Source organism: Leuciscus leuciscus (genome assembly GCF_965113295.1).
Source record: "Leuciscus leuciscus genome assembly, chromosome: 1".
NCBI classification, from domain to species: Eukaryota; Metazoa; Chordata; class Actinopteri; order Cypriniformes; family Leuciscidae; genus Leuciscus; species Leuciscus leuciscus.
This window is the reverse complement of record NC_138725.1, coordinates 514120-536284: the sequence shown is the minus strand read 5'-3', so window position 1 is coordinate 536284 and position 22165 is coordinate 514120. Positions and strand designations below refer to the sequence as shown.

At 39.1% G+C, this 22165-nt stretch overlaps 2 protein-coding genes and 1 long non-coding RNA gene across 3 annotated transcripts in view; 2 read left to right on the top strand and 1 right to left on the bottom strand.

Moving 5' to 3' along the window:
• LOC309480263 (uncharacterized protein) overlaps positions 1-22165 on the top strand; it is a 179101-nt gene that overhangs the window by 52863 nt on the left and 104073 nt on the right. The window lies entirely within an intron of this gene.
• Positions 7-6509, bottom strand: LOC309505507 (uncharacterized protein; the record flags this gene model as incomplete). Its single annotated transcript, XM_082178909.1, has 5 exons — positions 6421-6509; positions 6129-6228; positions 5980-6007; positions 4305-5794; positions 7-110 (listed from the first exon to the last, which is right to left on the bottom strand). Exons 1-5 carry the CDS (start codon positions 6490-6492, stop codon positions 7-9), a joined length of 1794 nt encoding a protein of 597 aa, XP_082035035.1. The 5' UTR covers positions 6493-6509.
• LOC309480502 lies at positions 13136-21483 on the top strand. The gene is made up of 3 exons (XR_014199665.1): positions 13136-13263; positions 13415-13530; positions 21057-21483. It is a non-coding gene; the product is annotated as an uncharacterized lncRNA (long non-coding RNA).

The following is a 22165-nucleotide window of genomic DNA, read 5'->3' as shown; positions in this document are numbered from 1 at the left end:
AGGGCGTTAACAGGCAGAGACGGTGTAGCTGCTGATTTTAAGGGTTCCTCCATAAGACTTCCAGGAGACACTCATAGAGTCAACAAAGTGTAATTTCACTGACTGCAACACTAAGGTACAGGTCACACAATAGTGCAGAAGAAAGAGGGGGAAACTAATAAGCAGCACATTACTGCATTCTGGGTCTCAGATGTTTATATGGTGTGTATTTTCTAAACACCTTTACCCTTATTGTGATTATTCTCAGGTTAGGTAAAGTAAGTCCAATCTGTCCTAAATCATAAGCATCTGAATTGTCATATTACAATATTTAGATCACAGAAGCCTTCTCCGTGGGGTCGGTTCAGCTCAAGCTTTTTAGAAATCAGAGACGTATGGCAGGCCAGCTTATTAATTCAACAATATATAGTTTTATTGAATACAGGTTAACTAGTTTACATACAAGGTACTAATATATGAAACCAAATCGTTTACAAGCTTTGACAGCAAGAGTTGCGACAGCAAGGCGTCTAACACCGGAGAGGCCGTCCTTGAGAATCAGCGTCTGCCCTGCTTTTCATAGTTCATCAAACATTTAGTAAATTCTCCTTTATTCATCAGTCATTTACAGACAATGTGTCCAATCCAAAGTCTTGAACCCTTAAGATCTGTTTATATAAAGCCTCTCGTCTCTCCATTCTCCTTCTTCAGACTCTTCTTCTCTGTGTCCTCTTCGGCGCCTCGTCTAACGCTGAAACTTGCTTTAGTTTCTTAATATGTAGCAAAGCTCTTTCTAATACATGGTCAGTTTAACTCTACTAGCCATTTGCTTAATAAATGCTTAAAACATTAAGTGCGGCGTGTTCTTCTTTATAAACCATTTTCTTAATAAACCACTTTACAACAACTATTGCAGTGTTCTTCTTTCTAAACCACTTCCTTTATATATGGTCACAATGATTATTCTTTATGTCTTTATATAGGGTTTCACATGTGGTTGACTACAGAATACAGAAGTGCTTCCTACAAAAGGCATACTCATAAACAGAACAAGAGCATATTTTCCAGAACAAATATATATATATATATATATATATATATATATACATAACTCAATAAACATATGAAGGCAATAATGAAAATAAACTTAAACACACACAAAAATATAAAATGTAATAAACTGTCAAACCCATTTCTTTGTTGTGGCTTTGTCACAATTATTGGCTTTGTCACTCTTTGATCTTTAATGCACGCATAAAGAGACAACGCAGCACTGTTCTGGGTAAATAATATTAAAGAAACAAAAATAAATGCATAGAAATGTACAAATAAGCAGAAAAAATCATGAATCCCTTAAAGCAAAATAATATTAATTTCTCTAATCTAAAATGGGACGCAATCCCCCGTCCTTCTTTGGAACTATGAAGTACCGGCTGTAAAACCCGGTTTCCCTGTTGGAGGGAGGTACATATTCTATGGCCCCTTTCTCTAACAGAGTGTTTACTTCCTGTTCCATAACCAGAACCTGCTCGGGGCCCACCACTGTGGGCAGGACCCCCATAAACCGAGGTGGGCGTTTCTAGAATTGTATCTGATACCCTTTTCCCACGGTCTGCAGGACCCAACGAGAAACATTTGACAGTAGCTTCCACGCTGTCAAAGATTCTACTAGAGGTACCAGCCTCTCGAGACTGGTTTCTGGATTGTGTTGCTGTTGAGTAGTCGGTTCGTCGCCCTGTAACGGCGCACCGGCAGGGAACGACCGAACAGACTGCTCTAACACCCTCCTCAGAGGGGGCGGGCATCCCGAGGCCACTACGTTTCCGGGTGGACCTTGAGATATGTGCTCGCCGGAGACTGCTGCGCCCTGTAACACCGGAGGCAGCAGGGTTGGCAGACCGGTCCCCTGAGGGCACCGAAGAGAGACGGCACCGTATTTTTCTCCTGCTGTTGAGTAGTCGGTTCGTCGCCCTGTAACGGCGCACCGGCAGGGAACGACCGAACAGACTGCTCTAGCACCCTCCTCAGAGGGGGCGGGCACCCCGAGGCCACTACGTTTCCGGGTGGACCTTGAGATATGTGCTCGCCGGAGACCGCTGCGCCCTGTAACACCGGAGGCGGCAGGGTTGGCAGAACGGTCCCCTGAGGGCACCGAAGAGAGACGGGCACCGTGAAAAGAGGTGTTAACCGCTCTGCTTCGGGGGGGGGACTACCCTCATTTGTCCTGAGCCCTCAGACATCAGGACTTTTTCCCAGCAGCCTTCTTGGCGATAATAACGGGTCCGCAGATCCGTTTTACCCCTCGAAGACTGCTGGGTTTCTGAGTGGCGCGGTGCTCAGCGCTCTTTTTAGAGGAGTGAGGCTGCTCCCGCTCAGCAGCCTCATAGAAAGAACGGCGGGGGAGAAGTTTCTGAAGTGCAGCTGCCTGTTTTGAAGCTTCTTGTGACTTCGCTACAGCACTATTAACTGCATCTCCAAATAACCCTTGCGTGGATACTGGTGCATCTAAAAGAACATGTTTTTCTTTGTCCTTTATGTCACTTAAGTTGAGCCACAGATGCCTCTCAGTGGCCACCAGGGCTGCCATAGAGCGGCCGATGGATTTAGCCGTCTCCTTGGTGGCCCTGAGAGACAAATCTGTGGCTCTATGCAGTTCAGACACCGTATCAGCACTAATACCCCCGCCCTCCTCAGAATCACCCAATAACTCAGCCTGGTAAGCCTGCATTATGGACATAGTATGTAAACACGCTGCAGCTTGACCGGCGGCGGCATAAGCTTTATGAACCAGGGAAGATGTAACTTTTACTGGCTTGGATGGAAGTGCAGGAGCCTTCAGAGAAGATGCCGTTGCTGGAGAGAGATAGCTCGCGAGCGTCTCTTCCACCTTCGGCATCTCCCCATAACCATGCTCTTTATAATTGTGAATGGATGAATAGTGTGATGTTTGTGCAGTATACACTCGATATGACACTGGTTTCCCCCACGATCTCGACACCTCGGTGTGGAGATCGGGGAAAAACGGAAGGCTTCTGCACTGAGGCTGTGCACGAGATGGCAGGAAACGTTCGTCGAGCTTGCTTTTCGAACGAGCGCCCTGCCTATCTTCTGGCCACTCAATAGATAATCGCTCGACAGCTCTAGTGATAACATCAAGCAATTCTTCAAACACATGAGACTGAGGTGGCGAATCCTCAGACTCAGCGTCAATACTAACAACGTCCAACTCCTCAGAGCTGGACAATTGCAGTATTGGTGCCTCCATCGGGGGGGAAGAAACCGCAACGCGTGCTTCCACACCCTGATGAGAGGCACTGGATCTATCAGAAGGAGGCTGAGATAAGGCAGAGCCCGTCTCAACATCCACTGATAGATCCATTTGCGAACCCCAGGTCTGTGATTGCCGCCGTGCCTCGGCAGCGGCGGGACCAGAGCCCTGGGGAACGCGATCGGGATTGAACCGAGCCAAGCGGGATCGGAGCGTACGCAATGGAAGCGCGTCGCAATGCACACAGTCACCACCCTCGAGTGCTGACTGGGCATGCTCCTCACCCAAACAAACAACACAAAGAGCGTGAGTATCACCTCCCGTTAAATAACGCGGGCAGGGATGGACACACACTCTAAACTGCTGCTTGCTCGCCATACTGAATATATATATATATGATATAGACAGACAACACCAAATATACAGAGACAGATTTCACACAGAGCGCAACTGAAGACTCAGAAAGCTTTCGTTTTCTGTTTTGGGCCGGCTTTTATAGCTTCCTGGTACGTGACGTCACCCGCCTCTGACGTTCCGCCACACCATTGGACTGATTTTACATGTGCTTCAAGACGTCATCACGCAAAGCGTTCCCCATAGCGTCAATTCGACGCAACGCGAGTTCCCTTGAAAGGGAATCAAGGACACGAGTGCAGAATCATGACACTGATAGAATACTTAATCATTTTGACTCATCCTGTTTCTTAAAAATAATTTAAAGGCTGGAATATTAAGTTTATCGTTTTATAAAACATATTGGTCAATACCAAGTAGTACATGTTAGTAGATAACATTATCATGCAAGTCAAATTCGGCCATAGTTTATTATTTTAATGTTTCTGCTGTTGTTGCATTTATTAAAAATGAACAACTGATTTTGTAATTACTGTGAGTACATAAGATTTATGTGCAAGTGTTGCAAGGGTTGTTACGGATTTTGAATGTTAAAATGGGGGTCTCCTGGGAGATAAATTATGAGACAGATATTGCACTCCCTGTGTAATCCAACTCTGCTCACTAAATTTGTTTTCCCACTCTTCTAAAGATCTCCTCACACCTCTCAGGTCCTGCACCCTGTTATCTTTTCCCTCCTCCACCAGTCTGGGAATGAAAAAATCCAGATGTTCAGCAGTGAAATACCAGTCTGCTTTTATTAGGTTCTCTGTCAGAATCATGATAAGCGTATAAGCTTCATGCAGCAGGATGGACTTTTCTGCTTTACTCTTCTCCAGGTCTGTCTTCAGGTGTTCTTCTACTTTTGTTTTATCAAAGCTGGTTTCAGCCCGGTCACTGGTGGATTCAATCTCCTGTTTAAGTTTATTAAATGACATTTTAACTTGCTCTGGCTTTATCACATATTTCCTGTTCTCTTTGGTGTGTTTACTGTAATGACATCTCCCTGTACACACAGTACAGTAGCCATATTTCATGACGTCACACTGTGAGAGCTGATTGAAAGGGACCCACCAGCAACCAAACTCATGACAGTTTTCCTCACACACAGAACAGCAGGTTGCCTCTTTGCTCTTTGCTAAAAATATTTTCTCTTCAATCAAGAATTTTCTCTTGACAGTTTTGTTCACACTAAACTCAAAGTTCTGAGATTCCTCAATCTCGTCTCTGTTCTGTCTTATGGCTTTCAGGATTTCAGTCAGTTCTTTGATTTTGAACTCTTTCTCAGTAATACGGTTCATTAGATTAAAGACACGGGCTTCAAGTTGTTTTTGCGGTTTCTGAACATCTACATTCATCAGAGTTTGTTTTCTGTTGTTTTCTAGCAGGAGTTTTAAAAACTTTTCCATGCTTTTCTTTCCCATTTCCCATGATGATTTGTGAGCATGTGCTCTTTGTTCTTCCTGCTGGTTGTTGAATAATAAGTGAACAGGTCTCTCTCTCTCATCTCTTCTGCAGCGGATCTGCGCTGTGTTAATGGCATTCAGAGCATCGGTTGGAGATCCTCCATCCGAGTGTGTGATGATGAACACTATGTTGTTCTCTATATCTTTGCCAAACAGAGACAGAACTGACTGGAATATGTAATGCTCTTTTCCAGAGAGTCGATTCTGAGACGCCTTCATCACGAAACACACGGCATCAATATAGTGAAAATCCTCATCTGAGAATAACTTGCCCAGATCATCAGTAATCTCTCTTTCTCTACTGAATCCTTTAGAGTCTCCGTATCCTGGAGTGTCAATGATGGTCAGAGATATTGGGTTTTCTTCAACAAACACCTCATAAACTGTGATCTCAGACGTCAGGGATTGGGACTGAGCTTCTGGCTTTTCTTCTTCTGTGATTTGATGAAACTCTTGATCCTCAAACTTCACTCCCAGTAAGTAGTTCACCATGGTGTTGATCATGGCGGTTTTCCCAGCACCGGTTTCTCCCACCAACAGTATGACTTTGTTCTGCTTGTTTCTGTCTCTTCGTCCATATGTCCATCGTCTGACCTTTTCATCAGTCCCATAAATATGTTCTCTTTCCGTGTTCAGCTGGTAAAGTCTTGGGGGACCTGGATTAATGAGGGTGGCATCATGACCTGATCTACAGAGAGAGAGATCAGATAGGGCCGTTTGCAGGGGCGAGAGTTGAATTGCAGAACAGGGTCAGTATTGTGCTTAACATTTTACATTCATTTATCTTGTCCTGTTGTTGCAAGTTGACATTAAGCTTGACAACAAGATGATGTTATTTAGCTGGCTAACAGAGATTAATAAAGAAAAGCTTACCGTTTCCCCACCGGTTTATTTCCATCTTCTGTATTTGATAAAGGACAACATAAATAACTTTTGAATAACTGTTATATTATTTGTGACATTAGATGTTGCTGAACAAAAATAATGTGGCTGGAAAACTTCATAATGTAGTTCATACTCACGTTTGAAATTAAGAGGGTGTTCATGGCTTTGATCTGAAGCACAGCTGACTTCACTGCAGAGAGAGTTTCTGCCACGGCGTGTCTTTAGAAAGTCTTCAATCTTTAGAGAGAAGTTCACTGCCCTTAATAACTTATCTATCAGTAAATATTGTTGATTGTGCCCACAATGTTCAACAAATCATTAACTATATCACACAATTAACCCTCTGGCCTCGGCATGCATGAGCAATATATCTTTATAATAATTTAATTGTGTCCTTTTAAAAGCTCATAAACAAATATTGTAACTCACCTTGAATTCATCCATATCTCCACCGTCAGTGTAACTGCTGAACACAACATAATTCACTGATTCAGAATACATGTTTTTATTTCTTCCAATGTTTGCATATAAACAACTGGATATTTAATTATCTGTGTGAGAGAGTATTATGCACACTGTAAAACCTTGCTGTAAAAAACTTTTTCTGAAACAAATTCTGACAGTGATGTCGATTTGAAAATCGACAAATTGACAATCTACATTGTTAAAAGCGCTATATAAATGAAGATGACTTGACTTTTTTAAACAGCAATATACCATAAAAACAATGAATTCTGAGTAATATTTGTTGTTTTTGAGACGGTAGCCTACAGGAATATATTGTGAATTAACAGGTGTTTTTGCACTGATTCACCGATCTCATCCTTTGTCTTTTAATTTTATATTTATATTTGAATGTATTTCATGTATTTTTGGAGGATATTAAAATCATACAGAGCATAAAAAATGTTGAACTCTTGCATAATTTAAACACACACAGACATCACCAATCAGCATATGAATATCAACAGTTGTGACAATCAAAAGTTTCATGTCGCAATGCATGCTGGGTACCACCATAGTACAAAACTGAATAAATGATGCAGCTGAATGGACTTTTTTAATTGTCACCTTTGTGGAGATTCATGAGCTGTTGTGATGTCTGTGTGTGTCTAAATGATGCTGTAACTTTGTTTTATTGTGTTTGAAAAGAGTCCTTTATTCTAACCGACTGCTGTTGGAACTCTTGCTGTTGTAAATGTTCAGGTCTGTTAATTAGGAATGAAGAAGTGAAGCCTCTTGAATCATTGAAGCTTTTCTCTGGTTGTTTCGGGTAAAGAAACTTCAAGAGTGTTACAGACAGCGCCATCTTGTGGCAGGTCCAATAAAGCAGCCAGGAGCGCAGACCCGAGAGATCTGTAGCACGATGACGTAGCTGGATCAGATCCAACAGTACAACATACAATTTTAGAGCCAGGGGAGCAAAGAAAACACACACACACAAAAAAAAAAAAATCAAAATAAATAATAATAAATCACAAGAATACAAGACCTTTGTATCAATCAAAGATTTTGAAGACAGTACACAAATTAACCGTCTTAATAGCTTTTCCATTAGTACTAGAATGAATAGTAGAAAAGTAATTTTCGAATTCTTTAAGGAATACTGAGAAAAGGGGCTTTTTGTTAGAAAACTTACACTTATGGATGTGAAATTTGACTAATAAAATTTACAGATTAATTACAAAAGCCCTCCTTATAATCACACTGTTATCATACTTTGAATATCCAAAAATTACATTTTCAAAATGCAAAACTAAATTACAGAGTACATTTTCCTTAATAAACATAGACACTTTATACCATAACTTTTTCAACTTTTTCAGGTTTTGAGCCAGCTTCTTCTTCAGCTTCGACTTCGCGTGCAGCCGTGCACGAGCACTAAACCTCACAACACCCTCCCCCCTGTCGGTGATTGGTTGGAACACTATTGGTTTTGGTTTTGAGTGGTTGGTGAAACCAATTGTTTTTGTGTGCAGATCTCAGAGCCTAGGCTGCCTACAGAGACGCAGTTTTTTGACGGCATGCTTATGGGGCGGGCAGCTAGCAGATCATTAGGAAAGATTAGATGAATGTGATAAAAAAAAATTTGGGCCTGAAATCACTGATACCACCTTTAAGTTGTGGGCCCTGAATCTATAATCTATGGAAGTTTAACGCTTTGAATGGAATTATGGAAATAAATAAACTTTTCTGTGATATTCAAATTTTTTGGAAAGGGTCTGTATTATAGAACATTTTAAAATTAAGCCATTTTATTTCGTTCAGGTCATATTTGCTGTTGAGTGGAAGAAAAAATGAGTCAAGTAATTGTCTCTGTAATTTGAATCCTAAAGCTACGATACAATATGATCTGTAAACAACTTAACATACACATTCAAGGGAAAAATAATATGCAAAAATAATAACAGCATCAAGAAATGAAATCTTGTCAGATGTAAAAAAAAAAAAAAAAAAAATGGTTAAAAGATATTTAGTCTGGTAAGAGTTCCTTCTTTAATGGCTGATTTGGATGGATCTGATCCAGCTACGTCATCATGCAGGAGGCTGAAGTGAGGACCTCTTGAGACCCGAGCGCGGTGAGGCGTGGTTTATCGTTAATCACGTGCTTCTCTGAAACATTACGCGCTCCAGCACGAGCTTCATGAGAAACTGTGCTCTGCGTTGATACGTGATTTGAAGCTTTAGTGCTGTAAACTTTTCTTGTTATTAATGTGCACATGCTTTCTGTACTCAACTATTGATCAAATGGTTAATATTTTTACATCTGCCTGTTTCACTTTATTATTTTTAAAAGTCTGAGTATGTTATTGCCAGACAGAATCTGTGCGTTTAAATGACACATCTATTGTGTTAAATTCTATACAACACATGTTGTGCCTGAGCACACACATTACATCTCTTAAAACTGACACAATATGTGTCATTTTTATCACATCTCTTTTTACAGTGTATAATAATTATTTATTGTAAGCACTTGAAAAACGTGTTGAGGATGTCTGTAATGTGAGCTGGTTCATTTCTAGGCGTTCACTGACGCGGTTTGATGTCTGAATGCGGGTAATCTGCCATTTTAAAAGCAAGATATTACGCTTACAGACAGAGATTAAGGTGTTAATAGGCTACAATCTTATAAACAACAAATGGGACATTTTGGAAAAGTATTACAGTGTTTTATTTCAAACAAAGTCTAATTTAAAATATTTTTTGTTTGCATTTTCGCCCCATTGTGTGTTTAGTTTCGGTTTCGTTACGCGTTTTTATTTCGATGCGTCACTACAATATTATCCCCACAACTCCAGTTACTACTTAATAATGCAAAACTGTACATTAATCCCTCAATTGACAATCCCAACCTTGTTGCAGTCTTGATCGAAGTCCTCGTGAGCGATGCGATGAGCTCGACCTTGTACGTGTTGAAAAGGTGAAACTCTGATGCTACACTTAACAAGCAGAACACAGAGCTAATCTATACCATTTCATTTTAAAACATTTTCATAAAACAAGGTGTAAATCAACCCAAAAAGCAACAGAATCTGTCAGCGTGTTATTTGCTCCCTCTTTATTTCCTGCTGTCGTCTGGCTGAAAGCAGCACTAGAGTCTGAGTCTGCAGCCGGAGGCTTCAGGGGGTGAGCAGGGGCGGGGCTAGACTCTCAGTACAGCGGAGCTTCATCATTCATTCTTCATCTGCTACCGAGTCATTTTAAAATTAAAACCGTTAAAGAAAACGTAAAATATCTGATGAATGCATATGTAATAATGTGTCACTTATATGTTAAATAAAACACAAAGAAAATCCACATTTTTTGACAAGTTTATATTGACGAACAGTTTGCCAGTCATAAGTGAAAGTGTTTCAGCACCGCGGACAGCGACACCTGATGGACAGCGATGGTGCTGAACAGGCCACGTGCGCTCAGTCACTGCCACATTATATAACTGACAATATAGCACTATATATATTGAACACAAAGTTTGTTTACAACTCCATAGGTGGGCTACAGGTGCTACATGAGAACTTAACTGGGATGAAAACTTTGAGAAAAACAACTGATTTATAACATTCTGACTGAGTGACTTATTCATAACTAAAATATACATTTTTAAAGACGATTTTTTTTTCTTACCATTTTGTTGTTAACGATCCTCCAGAACAAATAAATCTAACAGTGTTGAGTTGTGGATGATGATGATGATGATGATGATAAGTACGATGTGAGAGGAGCACACGATGCTACCACACTTTTCCTACTATCTCGTTCTTCTCGTTCTTTTCTTTTTAATGTGCCCGATTTATATTTTCTCTCCATTTTCGTAACTTTTCGTAACTATTCTCTACATTATACATTCGCACCTCACGCCTGACTAACAAGAGCTGGATTATCTCAACGTTAGCTAATGCAGTAATCCGCTTTTTTCAGCTAATAATCTGCAATATGTCACTTTGCCAGGGCCAGTGCAGTGTGTCAGCTGACGAGGGCCCCGCTCCTGTCCAGTGACAAATATAACACTTAAATGGCCTAATGTAATGCAACTCTGAACATACATGCAAAAGCCATGTGCTGTTTAGCTAATAGCTAAGCTTACTTTACTCCACAACCCCTAAAAGTCTTCTTTCTCTCATACCTTTACACACAAATACACATTAAATAGTTAATAAAATGTTATAATAATGTTTAAAGATGTCAATAAATTCCAGGTCTTTAAAACAGATTACTATGATTTTAGTCTGAATAAAGTGTGCAAAAAGTATATGACATTTAAAAAAAACAGAAGAATAATTGCTTTATGAATCTGATTGTAATAAATATATTTTGATAATTGCAATCGTCATCATTTCAATATGGGGTAGATTCGCTAATGTTGATCCAGGACCATCATGACCATTTCAATATGGAGTAGATTCGCAAATGTTGATCCAGGACCATCATGACCATTTCAATATGGGGGAGATTCGCAAATGTTGATCCAGGACCATCATGACCATTTCAATATGGGGGAGATTCGCAAATGTTGATCCAGGACCATCATGACCATTTCAATATGGAGTAGATTCGCAAATGTTGATCCAGGACCATCATGACCATTTCAATATGGGGGAGATTCACTAATGTTGATCCAGGACCATCATGACCATTTCAATACGGGGTAGATTCGCTAATGTTGATCCAGGACCATCCAACCCAGTCTCTCGGCAGTTCGTGAAATGGTCACGTAATTTAATCTATTGATTCGTGACACGGACACGGACACGTTTATTTCGTTATTTTCATAATATCAGCACGTTTTTTAAAGTAATGTATTTCAATGGGAAGCATCTTTCGTGATCACAGCACGATTCTTTCTGCCTGTCGGGCTGCAGCAGAGAAGCTGTTTAATCAACATTTATTCACAAGATCTTATCTTATCATGGTTTATGTATTTCTTTTAATGTTATTATTTCGGTCTTATTGCCAGGTAAGCTGGATTGCTTTGCTGTTTATTGATATTTTTTTAATTATATTTTATCAGTAGGAAATCGCGATGAAGAAGTCTCGTTCCGAACACATTGTGATATTTGGCATCAGTTCACGTGTGTCAGATGTTGGTAAGTAGTAAATACGCTGTCCTAATAATGTGTGATATAATGTCTTTTCTGTTTGTCGATATTAATCAGATTAGCTCACGTTCAGTCACTGCATTATATTTGTCATCTCCACGGAGGCTTTGCGTTTCATTGCTTTCTAATTCAAAACAGGGTGATTAAACACTGTCTGTCACGTGACGTGCTATAGGCCAAGACCTTCAATCAGTTAATCATATGCATATCAGATTTAAAGTAGTACAATTAGTTCCAAAGTTGTATTTGTAGTAGAAGCACATTAAAAACAACACTTACCATGCTTTTGCCACAGTAACATTAGTTTTACTGTGATAAGTGTAGTAAAAAGACAGTAATCACAAAACTTACCATGCTTTTACCTCAGTATTGGTAGTTTTAATGTGATACCTATTGTAAATGCACAGTAACCACAACACTTACCATGCTTTTACCACAGTAACCCTAGTTTTACTGTGATAGGTGTGGTAAAAGGACAGTAAGCACAAAACTTACCATGCTTTAAACCACAGTAACCTTAGTTTTACTGTGATTGGTGTAGTAAAGGACAGTAATCACAAAACCTCAGTATTGGTAGTTTTAAAGTGATATTTGTTGTAAATGCATATTAACCACAACACTTGCCATGCTTGTAATGCTTTATAATGTAACATTCAATATTTGTCAGGTAAATCAGTACTTTTCCCTTTAAATAATCCTATATATTATACATAATGATATTTTCTTTTCTCTTTTTTCAGCTGAAAAGACCAAAAGGACCTTTCGGACTCAGTCAGCCCATTATTGTTTGAGGACAAGTAAACGGAAGAGACGGAAAGCTGCAAAGGCAAAATTCGCAATGGTATGTGTTGGTTTTAACCCTAAATCAAACATTTTATCAAGCATTTGTTGTTTCTTAAACCTTTTCTCACAAATCCCATAGCCAACAAGTTGTCAAATTCGTATGATACTCGTACACATTTGTATACTCGTACATAATCCTGCAGCTTTTACTCCTAGTCCTAGTGCTGTCATTGGCCACTGCCTCAATTCCTGTACATATTTATCGCGATATTTGTAAATCAGTTGCGCCCCTTCTTGGAAAGTAGTCGGATGTCCCACACACTGTCAGAAAGTTGATATTAATTGCACTGTATTTATTAGAAAAATGAATTATAAATTGGTCCCCGTCTGTTTATGTTCCAGTGATACATGATGTCTCTCCACACCTCATAACCTACCTCTGTTTGCAAGAGTGGAAAAGCTAATCTGACTTGTCACATGACATCAGATACTCGATGATTTTGTCATAATCAGATCAGTTACACTGCTGATAACTGTCCTGTTTGCATGTAAAGCATGTTATTTTTAAACAAGTTCATATGATTATTGCTTGCTATTAAATACATACTTTTATTCATAGAAATGCCCACATATCAGTGAACTTATTACATAAAAATGCTTTTAACATTTAATTATGCAACACTCTTTACAGAAGAAAATATCCTACAGTTATATATAAACTGCAAGTAATGTATTAAAATTACCTTCCTTTCTGTTTTGCAGGATTACTTAGTCGTTTTTTTTTGTTTAAAGCTCTACAATATCAAACTCAACAGCTCTTTTAAGAGCCAACCCTCACAAGAGCTACTAGTGAGTCACAGCGAATCTTGCCGTGATCAGCCCTTCCCAGGTAAAGTTTCTAGAATATTTCAATCGGTATTTACTCATCTGCTCTGTCCTGAATCGTATGGTAAATTAACTTATTTATAACTGTCTTAATTTATGTTTCAGGAACAATAGTAATTGCACATAGAGTAAGTCGAGACTTTCTTGTTTTACAGCAGAGAAGGAAGACCAGTCCTTATATCAACGCAAGCTAATCGAATAAGTCCTTTGTTTCGGGTGAGGAAGGAACATCTGGTGCCCAAAGAAGACAGAAAAGCGTGCGAGTCCATTGGTATGTCTTGTATTGAAACAATGCTGTAATATGTAGTACATAATTTGATGTTGACAATTTTACATTGTTCAGGTTATCACTTGGTTTTTGACCAAGTGAAGCTCTTGAAACAAGTGACAGAAGAGTATTTTTTCTTGAAATTATCAAGCATCACTAGCAAAGGCTCAAAAGAGACCATGCCTTTCTTAAAGATCTTTTAAAATAGGTTGCTGTTGATTATGGGTAAAACTGTGTTTCAGTACTTAGCTTATATTATGTGCTGCAATATTATATATATATACAGATATATACAGTACAGGTCAAAAGTTTGGAAACATTACATTTTTTTTTATATTTTTGAAAGAAGTCTCTAATGCTTATCAAGCCTGCGTTTATTTGATCAAAAATACAGAAAAAAAAACAGTAATATTTTGAAATATTATTACAACTTAAAATAATAGTTTTCTATTTGAATATACTTTAAAAAATAATGTATTCCTGTGATGCAAAGCTGAATTTTCAGGATCATTACTCCAGTCTTCAGTGTCACATGTGACATCCAGTCTATCACATGATCCTTTAGAAATCATTGTAATATTCTGATTTATTATGAGTGTTGGACACAGTTCTGCTGCCTAATATATTTGATGAATAAAAGGTTAAAAAGAACTGCATTTATTAAAAAAAAAAAAAAAATATTTCTAATAATATAAATGTTCTTTACTATCACTTTTTATCAATTTAACACATCCTTGCTGAATAAAAGTATTGATTTATTTAAAAAAAAGAAAGAAAGAAAAATTACTGACCCCAAATTACTGACCAGTAGTGTATATTGTTGTTATTTTTTTTATTTTTTTTTAATATATTTATATTTTTTTAAATAGTAAGCAGCAGAACTGTTTCCAACTTTGATAATGAATCATCATATTAGAATGATTTCTAAAGGATCATGTGATAGACTGGAGTAATGATCCTGAAAATTCAGCTTTGCATCACAGAAATAAATGATAATTTAAAGTATAATAAATTGAAAACCAATTATTTTAAATTGTAATAATATATCACAATATTACTTTTTTTTTCTGTATTTTTGATCAAATAAATGCAGGCTTGATGAGCAGAAGAAACTTCTTTCAAAAACATTAAACATAGTAATGTTTCCAAACGTTTGACCTGTATTGTGTGTGTGTGTGTGTGTGTGTGTGTGTATATATACACTGCTCAAAAAAATAAAGGGAACACTTTTTAATCAGAGAATATCATCAAGTCAGTTAAACTCCTGGGATATTGATCTGGTCAGTTAAGTAACAGAGGGGGTTGGTAATCAGTTTCAGCTGCTTTAGTGTTAATGACATTAACAGCAGGTCCACTAGATGGGCAACAGTGAGACAACCCCCAAAACAGGAAAGGTTTTACAGGTGGAGGCCACTGAAATTTTTTTCCCTACTCATCTTTTCGGACTGTTTTTCACCAGTTTTGCATTTGGCTAGGGTCAGTGTCACTACTGGTAGCATGAGGCGATACCTGGACCCTACAGAGGTTGCGCAGGCAGTCCAGCTCCTTCAGGATGGCTCATCAATACGTGCCATTGCCAGAAGGTTTGCTGTGTCTCCCAGCACAGTCTCAAGAGCATGGAGGAGATTCCAGGAAGACAGACAGCTACTCTAGGAGAGCTGGACAGGGCCGTAGAAGGTCCTTAACCCATCAGCAGGACCGGTATCCTGATGAGCACTGCCAGAGCCCTACAAAATGACCTCCAGCAGGCCACTGGTGTGAATGTCTCTGACCAAACAATCAGAAACAGACTTCATGAGGGTGGCCTGAGGGCCCAACGTCCTCTAGTGGGCCCCGTGCTCACTGCCCAGCACCAGGGAGCTCGATTGGCATTTCCCATTGAACACCAGAATTGGCAGGTCCGCCACTGGTGCCCTGTGGTTTTCACAAATGAGAGCAGGTTCACCCTGAGCACGTGACAGACAGGAAAAGGTCTGGAGAAGCCGTGGAGAATGTTATGCTGCCTGTAACATCATTCAGCATGACCGGTTTGGTGGTGGGTCAAAGATGGTCTGGGGAGGCATATCCATGGAGGGATTATTTCACAATCTGCTCAGTTACTGGGATTTTCACGCACAACCATTTCTAGGGTTTACAAAGAATGGTGTTAAAAGGGAAAAACATCCAGTATGCGGCAGTCCTGTGGGCGAAAATGCCTTGTTGATGCTAGAGGTCAGAGGAGAATGGGCCGACTGATTCAAGCTGATAGAAGAGCAACTTTGACTGAAATAACCACTCGTTACAACCGAGGTATGCAGCAAAGCATTTGTGAAGCCACAACACGCACAACCTTGAGGCGGATGGGCTACAACAGCAGAAGACCCCACCGGGTACTAGAGCTTAAATCGGGCCCAAAAAATCAAGCCCGACCCAACCCGAGCCCGAGCACGTTGTGTCCGAGCCCGGCCCGACCCGACACGTTTACTGTAATTATGAGCCCGAGCCCGATTTAAACCCGACCATTTTTAATATGTGGCCCGTTATAACCAGGGGCGGCGCCAGAATTTTTTTAACGCAGGTGCTGCTGTGCTAGATCATTTAGGCTACAGGGGGAGCTGCGCAGTTATATATATACTATTAATAAATGAGCAAAAATTGGCCACTCAATATTCAATATTCAATAATTTTAATTATCACAATTAAAGTTTTAATTTTATTAAATTGAACAAGCACAACATTCAGCATTCAATCAAATATTCTTAAAGATTTATTATTATTAATAATGTTACTTCAACATATTGTTATTTCAACATAATATGTGTGAGCAACAAGCAAGATGTGCATTTGTAAATTTGGTGACAGCGTGTGTTACGAGTTTCAAATAGTGTGACTGCGGCGCGCCGGCGACTTCATGTCATGATTATAATGTCTGCTATATTGCTTTTCATGTATTAACTCCAGGCAATTGGTTGATGAAAAATGTATTAAAATTAAGATACAATTTATACTAAACGAAATTCACTTTAAAGAAAAGCTTTCTTCAAAACAAAACTTAACAAACTTGAAACTATGTGCACTGCTTATTTAATGGCTAAAACACGTAGGCTACTACAGACTCTCTTTTTGTACAAATTGCAGCACATTCATTTAATTCTGAATTTTGCACATGTAAGTTGAAAGGCATTTGTTTGTGCATAGTAAAACATATCTGTAACATTTATCAAGTTCATAATTGTGCGTGCAATTATCTTAATGAATAGACCTAATGCGACAAGGAAGAAGCAAGCAAACTGCGTTGTTTGTTTATTCAGAAATAGTTGAATGGATCGGAAAAGTAACAAAAGCGGATATTGAGGCTTGAGGCTGACTACTATAATAATTTCTGTCATGGCAAGACTGCTTGTCTGTTCATCGTCGAAGTCCCCGTTTTTTTTTTTTTTTTTTTTTTTTTTTTGCTGTCATAGGCATGCGCATTTAATGCACGAGACAAAGCCAAGACATTATGTTGTCACTCCCCACGACTAGTTTAAAATGTGTCCATACCTTGTCCTCCAAACTTGCTCAAAGTTAATTCTCCTGTTTTAATTTTTTTCTTTGCTTCTTCAAGATCCATGTCGCACTTAGAATAGCAACTTAGAATAGCAAAAGAATAGCCTACAGCACCACAGCAGGTGTGATGCGTCACGCGTGCGAGACTGCGAGTGCGAGTGGACGAGACGCTGCGCATGACACGTGACTTGCTTTATCAAGGGCCCGACCCGACCCGGCCCGAGGACAGTGGCGGGAAATATGAGTCCGGGCTCGGGCTCGGGCAGAGAATTAAAGCTCTACCGGGTACCACTCATCTCCACTACAAATAGGAAAAAGAGGCTACAATTTGTACGAGCTCACCAAAATTGGACAGTTGAAGACTGGAAAAATGTTGCCTGGTCTGATGAGTCTCGATTTCTGTTGAGACATTCAGATGGTAGAGTCAGAATTTGGCGTAAACAGAATGAGAACATGGATCCATCATGCCTTGTTACCACTGTGCAGGCTGGTGGTGGTGGTGTAATGGTGTGGGGGATGTTTTCTTGGCACACTTTAGGCCCCTTAGTGCCAGTTGGGCATCGTTTAAATGCCATGGCCTACCTAAGCATTGTTTCTGACCATGTCCATCCCTTTATGACCACCATGTACCCATCCTCTGATGGCTACTTCCAGCAGGATAATGCACCATGTCACAAAGCTCGAATCATTTCAAATTGGTTTCTTGAACATGACAATGAGTTCACTGTATTAAAATGGCCCCCACAGTCACCAGATCTCAACCCAATAGAGCATCTTTGGGATGTGGTGGAACAGGAGCTTCGTGCCCTGGATGTGCATCCCACACATCTCCATCAACTGCAAGATGCTATCCTATCAATATGGGCCAACATTTCTAAAGAATGCTTTCAGCACCTTGTTGAATCAATGCCACGTAGAATTAAGGCAGTTCTGAAGGCGAAAGGGGGTCAAACACAGTATTAGTATGGTGTTCCTAATAATCCTTTAGGTGAGTGTGTGTGTGTGTATATATATATATATATATATATATATATATATATATATTGTAACCGCACTGGGTAGTACATTAAAATTAGCTCAAATGATCTACATGGAATTTTATTAATTAATCATGAATATGATTAATATATTGCATATTACAGTTACATTAAATTATCAAAGTTGAAAATAGATCGATTGTATATGAATAATCAATTAAAACGAATTATAATTCCTCATTCATATATCAATAGTCTTTATTTCAGATCGATTTATGTGAGATAACCCTAAATGGAAATTAACATAATTATCAAACAGTTGTTTGTCCAGCAAAATGGCCGTAAGATTAACTTATCAACTTCTCGATAAAGTTATCACTTCTTATAATTTCAGGAGAAATAGTTTATGGCCATTGAAACAACTCTCCTGTCCTTATAAAATGTAGGTTACTGAAATCGTAACAAGATAAAGCATGTAGCTTAAGATCGAAACATCTCATGGACTATTGGTTAAATGAGCATTTAAAACAGAGACAATCAGGAATATATGGAATTTAATAGTTGAACTAATGAATACATAACTATGATTTACACAGAGTAAATATGCGCATAACAAAACAAACAGTAAAACAATATAAGACAAACGGATAACAGATGAAGGAAAGAATGAGAGAAAGTGAAACTAACGGTCAGGATGAAAGAGAGAGAGAGACCACCGAGATGATCGAAGCATGGCAAAACTCACAGACCAGGCAACCCTGAGAGAGACAACAAGAAATCAGATCACCTTAGTGGTGCAGGCAATCTTAAACACATTAAAAGCTCGAGGGCTTATACTTGCATATAGTCTTTTGTGTTGCTGAGGCAAGAAGACGCGTGGGTCTTTGAAGCAGTGCGTTCTTTCGTGTCTTCTGGTGCGAGCAGACTCGCGCGAAGTTTTAAAGGTTCACCGAACGTGGAGTTACCAAATAAGTGATTCAGAGTTCATCTCCATTGTGGAGGGAGAGGCGGATATGAAAATAAAAACTTAGTAAAGAAAAGAAAAGAAAACGGAGATGAGAGAAATTCTCTCAGACGAAGCGCTCGTGCGTGTGTCCTGAAGGAAGAGGAGCGCGGTCGCGAGGATTTCTTTGAGTTGAAGTTGCCGGCTATGTTCGCTTCGCTGAACGTAGGGAGAGTTCCGAAGACGAAAATAAAGAAAAGACTTAAAGAAAAAGAAAAGAGAAACGGAGAACGCTCCCTAAACGGGAGCCATGGATCTTCTCACTGAAGTGGGTTCGTCAAAAGGGGAAAGAGAGTGAGGAGGCCTCTGTGTCAGTCTCTTATGGAGAGGATCGGTTCACGCCTGCTTCGCGTACGGGACCAATCACCTTCAGAGGTTTCAGAGCGGGAAGAAGTTTCTTTGTCTTGTCAGAAGAACTCACTTGTATGGTTTATGATAGTGATAAAAATTCATCAGTTATACTCCAGCAAGATGGTACGCATAGAATAATACATTTTACTGTAATATCCTATGTATGACTGGTTCAGTCAAAACAAGACGGTCAAACAGATACCAAGAAAGGCAGGTAAAAGTAGAAGAAACATAAAGTTACATTCATATGCAGAATTACACACAATTAAAGTTTGATTAACACACATTAAAATTGTCAGTACTTCCAGTATGGCACTTGGAGACATCTTAAGCACAAAAAGGATTGCTCACATATTGAACGGTTGCCACAGTTATAAAGGACTGTATGTGGCCAGACATGACCGTCTGGTTGATCTGGTTGCAAAGGACATGCCAAAGGTAACCTGTGGACATGAGAATAAGATTTACAAGCATAGCACTGCACAATTGAACTGGTTTCATCATAACACATCTGACAGTGACTATTTTAAAAACATTCCAAATACTCCTGATATTGTAATTGTAAATGAGATGATGAAATCTGTGTGTATCTTTGAGGTGGGCTGCAGTTTTGACCTGTATATGGAGACCTGTTACTATTCCAAACTTTTGAAATATCAACCACTGGTAGATCTCATTCACCAACTTGGATATAACTGTAAATTAATAATTCTGGTGTTTGTGAGTTTGGGCCATGTCCATAAGAGTGTGATCAGGGGATGCAGTCAGGGGGGATGCAAAAAAAGGAGGCAAAAAAGCTTGCAAAATTCTGCTCTGTTTCGGCCACCATAGGGAGCATGTACATATGGAGACGGAGATGTTTTGTTTATCCTTAATGTGTTGAGCATTATAGACTCAAGGACTTGTAAGTATGTGAGCTATGAATTGTAGATCTGTCACCATGTCAAAGACTCTTCCCAGAGTATTTGGATCTTACTTTCTTTGTAATGTCTCTCAGATCCAAATAAAAGTATTCAAATGTGTGTGTGGTGTCACATAGAAAGTTTCGTTATCTCTTTGGTGCAGAGAGGAAGGGGGTTTGGAATGCAGAACATTGTTCTGTAGTGTATCTAGGGTGCTATAAAGTATCGGGGGAGCCATAAAAGTTGCCACAAGCGCCGGCCTGACTGGAGCCGCCGTGTGATTTGTATTTGGGAGTTCAGAGTGTGACAGCAAGAGGGAATGTGCATTTGTGTTTAGATTCAACGAGCCATGATTCATTAATTCTGAACCAATGAATGAATGAATGATCTGCTCATCCGCTACAATATATATATATATATATATATATAAAATACTTCAATGCAATGTGTATATTATATAATGTACTGACTGCTGCTTTGTAAATTTATATAAGGAACAGGCAACTCTGGCCCTTTTGCATTCTACTTTTTGAGGTTGAGAGTTAACCTCCAACCCTAATTGAGCACTGAAAATTTTAACCAAAGTCTTCAGGTTTACTTCTAGACAATAGGCAGGAGGGTTTGAGGTCGGAGCTAAATCTGCAGGACAGTGGACGCTGAGGGCCAGAGTAAACCATCACTGCTTTAAATAACTCAGAACATAAGCTGACCTGACTGTCCATCAAACAACTTATTTTTAATGGTTTGTGTTTTCTGTTTTACTTTCAGACCAGGACTGGAGAACCCCTGACAATGGGATGTTGAGACTTCTTCCTCTGGTTGAGAAAAAGCTACACCACATCAGTGATCACATCTTCTGTTCATGTACTGTAGGTTACAACTGAACAAACTGTTTAGACGAGGAAGAAGAACATGAACACAATAGAGACGTACAGGGAAGAGCAAGAAACCAGTTTAGCTGTGATAATGAATCATTATTTTCCAACACAATATCAAATCTGTTTTCTGTAGGTGACTGAATATGATTCTCTGGCACTCATTTTGTGGCTTCAGCAGCTGTGAATGGATTAATATGATGTTAATGTATTTTTGAAGACACATTTTTATTGATCTTGAATCTCATTTGTCTTTATGCTACTTTATCAACTTTATTGATAAATAATAAAGTGTTGTTTAATAAAGTCCTCCAATAAAGTGTTGTTTAATAAAGTATGATGAATATTGTGTCTTGAAAGTGGTGTTTGGTACAGTAAATAGAATTTTTTTATTTGAGAAATTTTAATTTCTTATTCCTTTAGTTTAGTTCATAATTTAAAAACAACTACATATCATTAATTACCCTGATTTTTTTACTCAGGACATAAAAAATTTGATCTGGTTAATGATATTTGGGACAACAATGCAACATAAGTTGCACATACTTGCATGTATGTCAGTTTTCAGTGAAATAAAGGGAAACTGAATAGCAAGAGGCTGCAGTGGCTATCTTGCTATAAACACTTCAAGCATAATTGAAGATGATCCATGCTGATCATTCTAGTACATCTACTACTGCATTTCAAATGAAAGCATAGACATTACTGATGTCAGGAATATAAGCAGCAATCAGAGGGAGTGAAAAGGAAATTCTGGCACTGTTTTTTTGTTGTTTTACTGAATGGTGCATTACCCTTGTGTAATAGTAATAGTGTGTGTATATCTGTGTAGATTATACTGCCCTTCCACCCCCAGGGGCCCAGCAACGGCCCCCAGAAGAGCAAACAAATGCACATTTCAAATGGCTGTAACTCAAAGTCTGGTTAGTGTATCAAAGAGAAAGTCGGCAGGACGACTGCTTATGCTATGTATAATAAATAATGTTGGCCACAGTTTTCAGA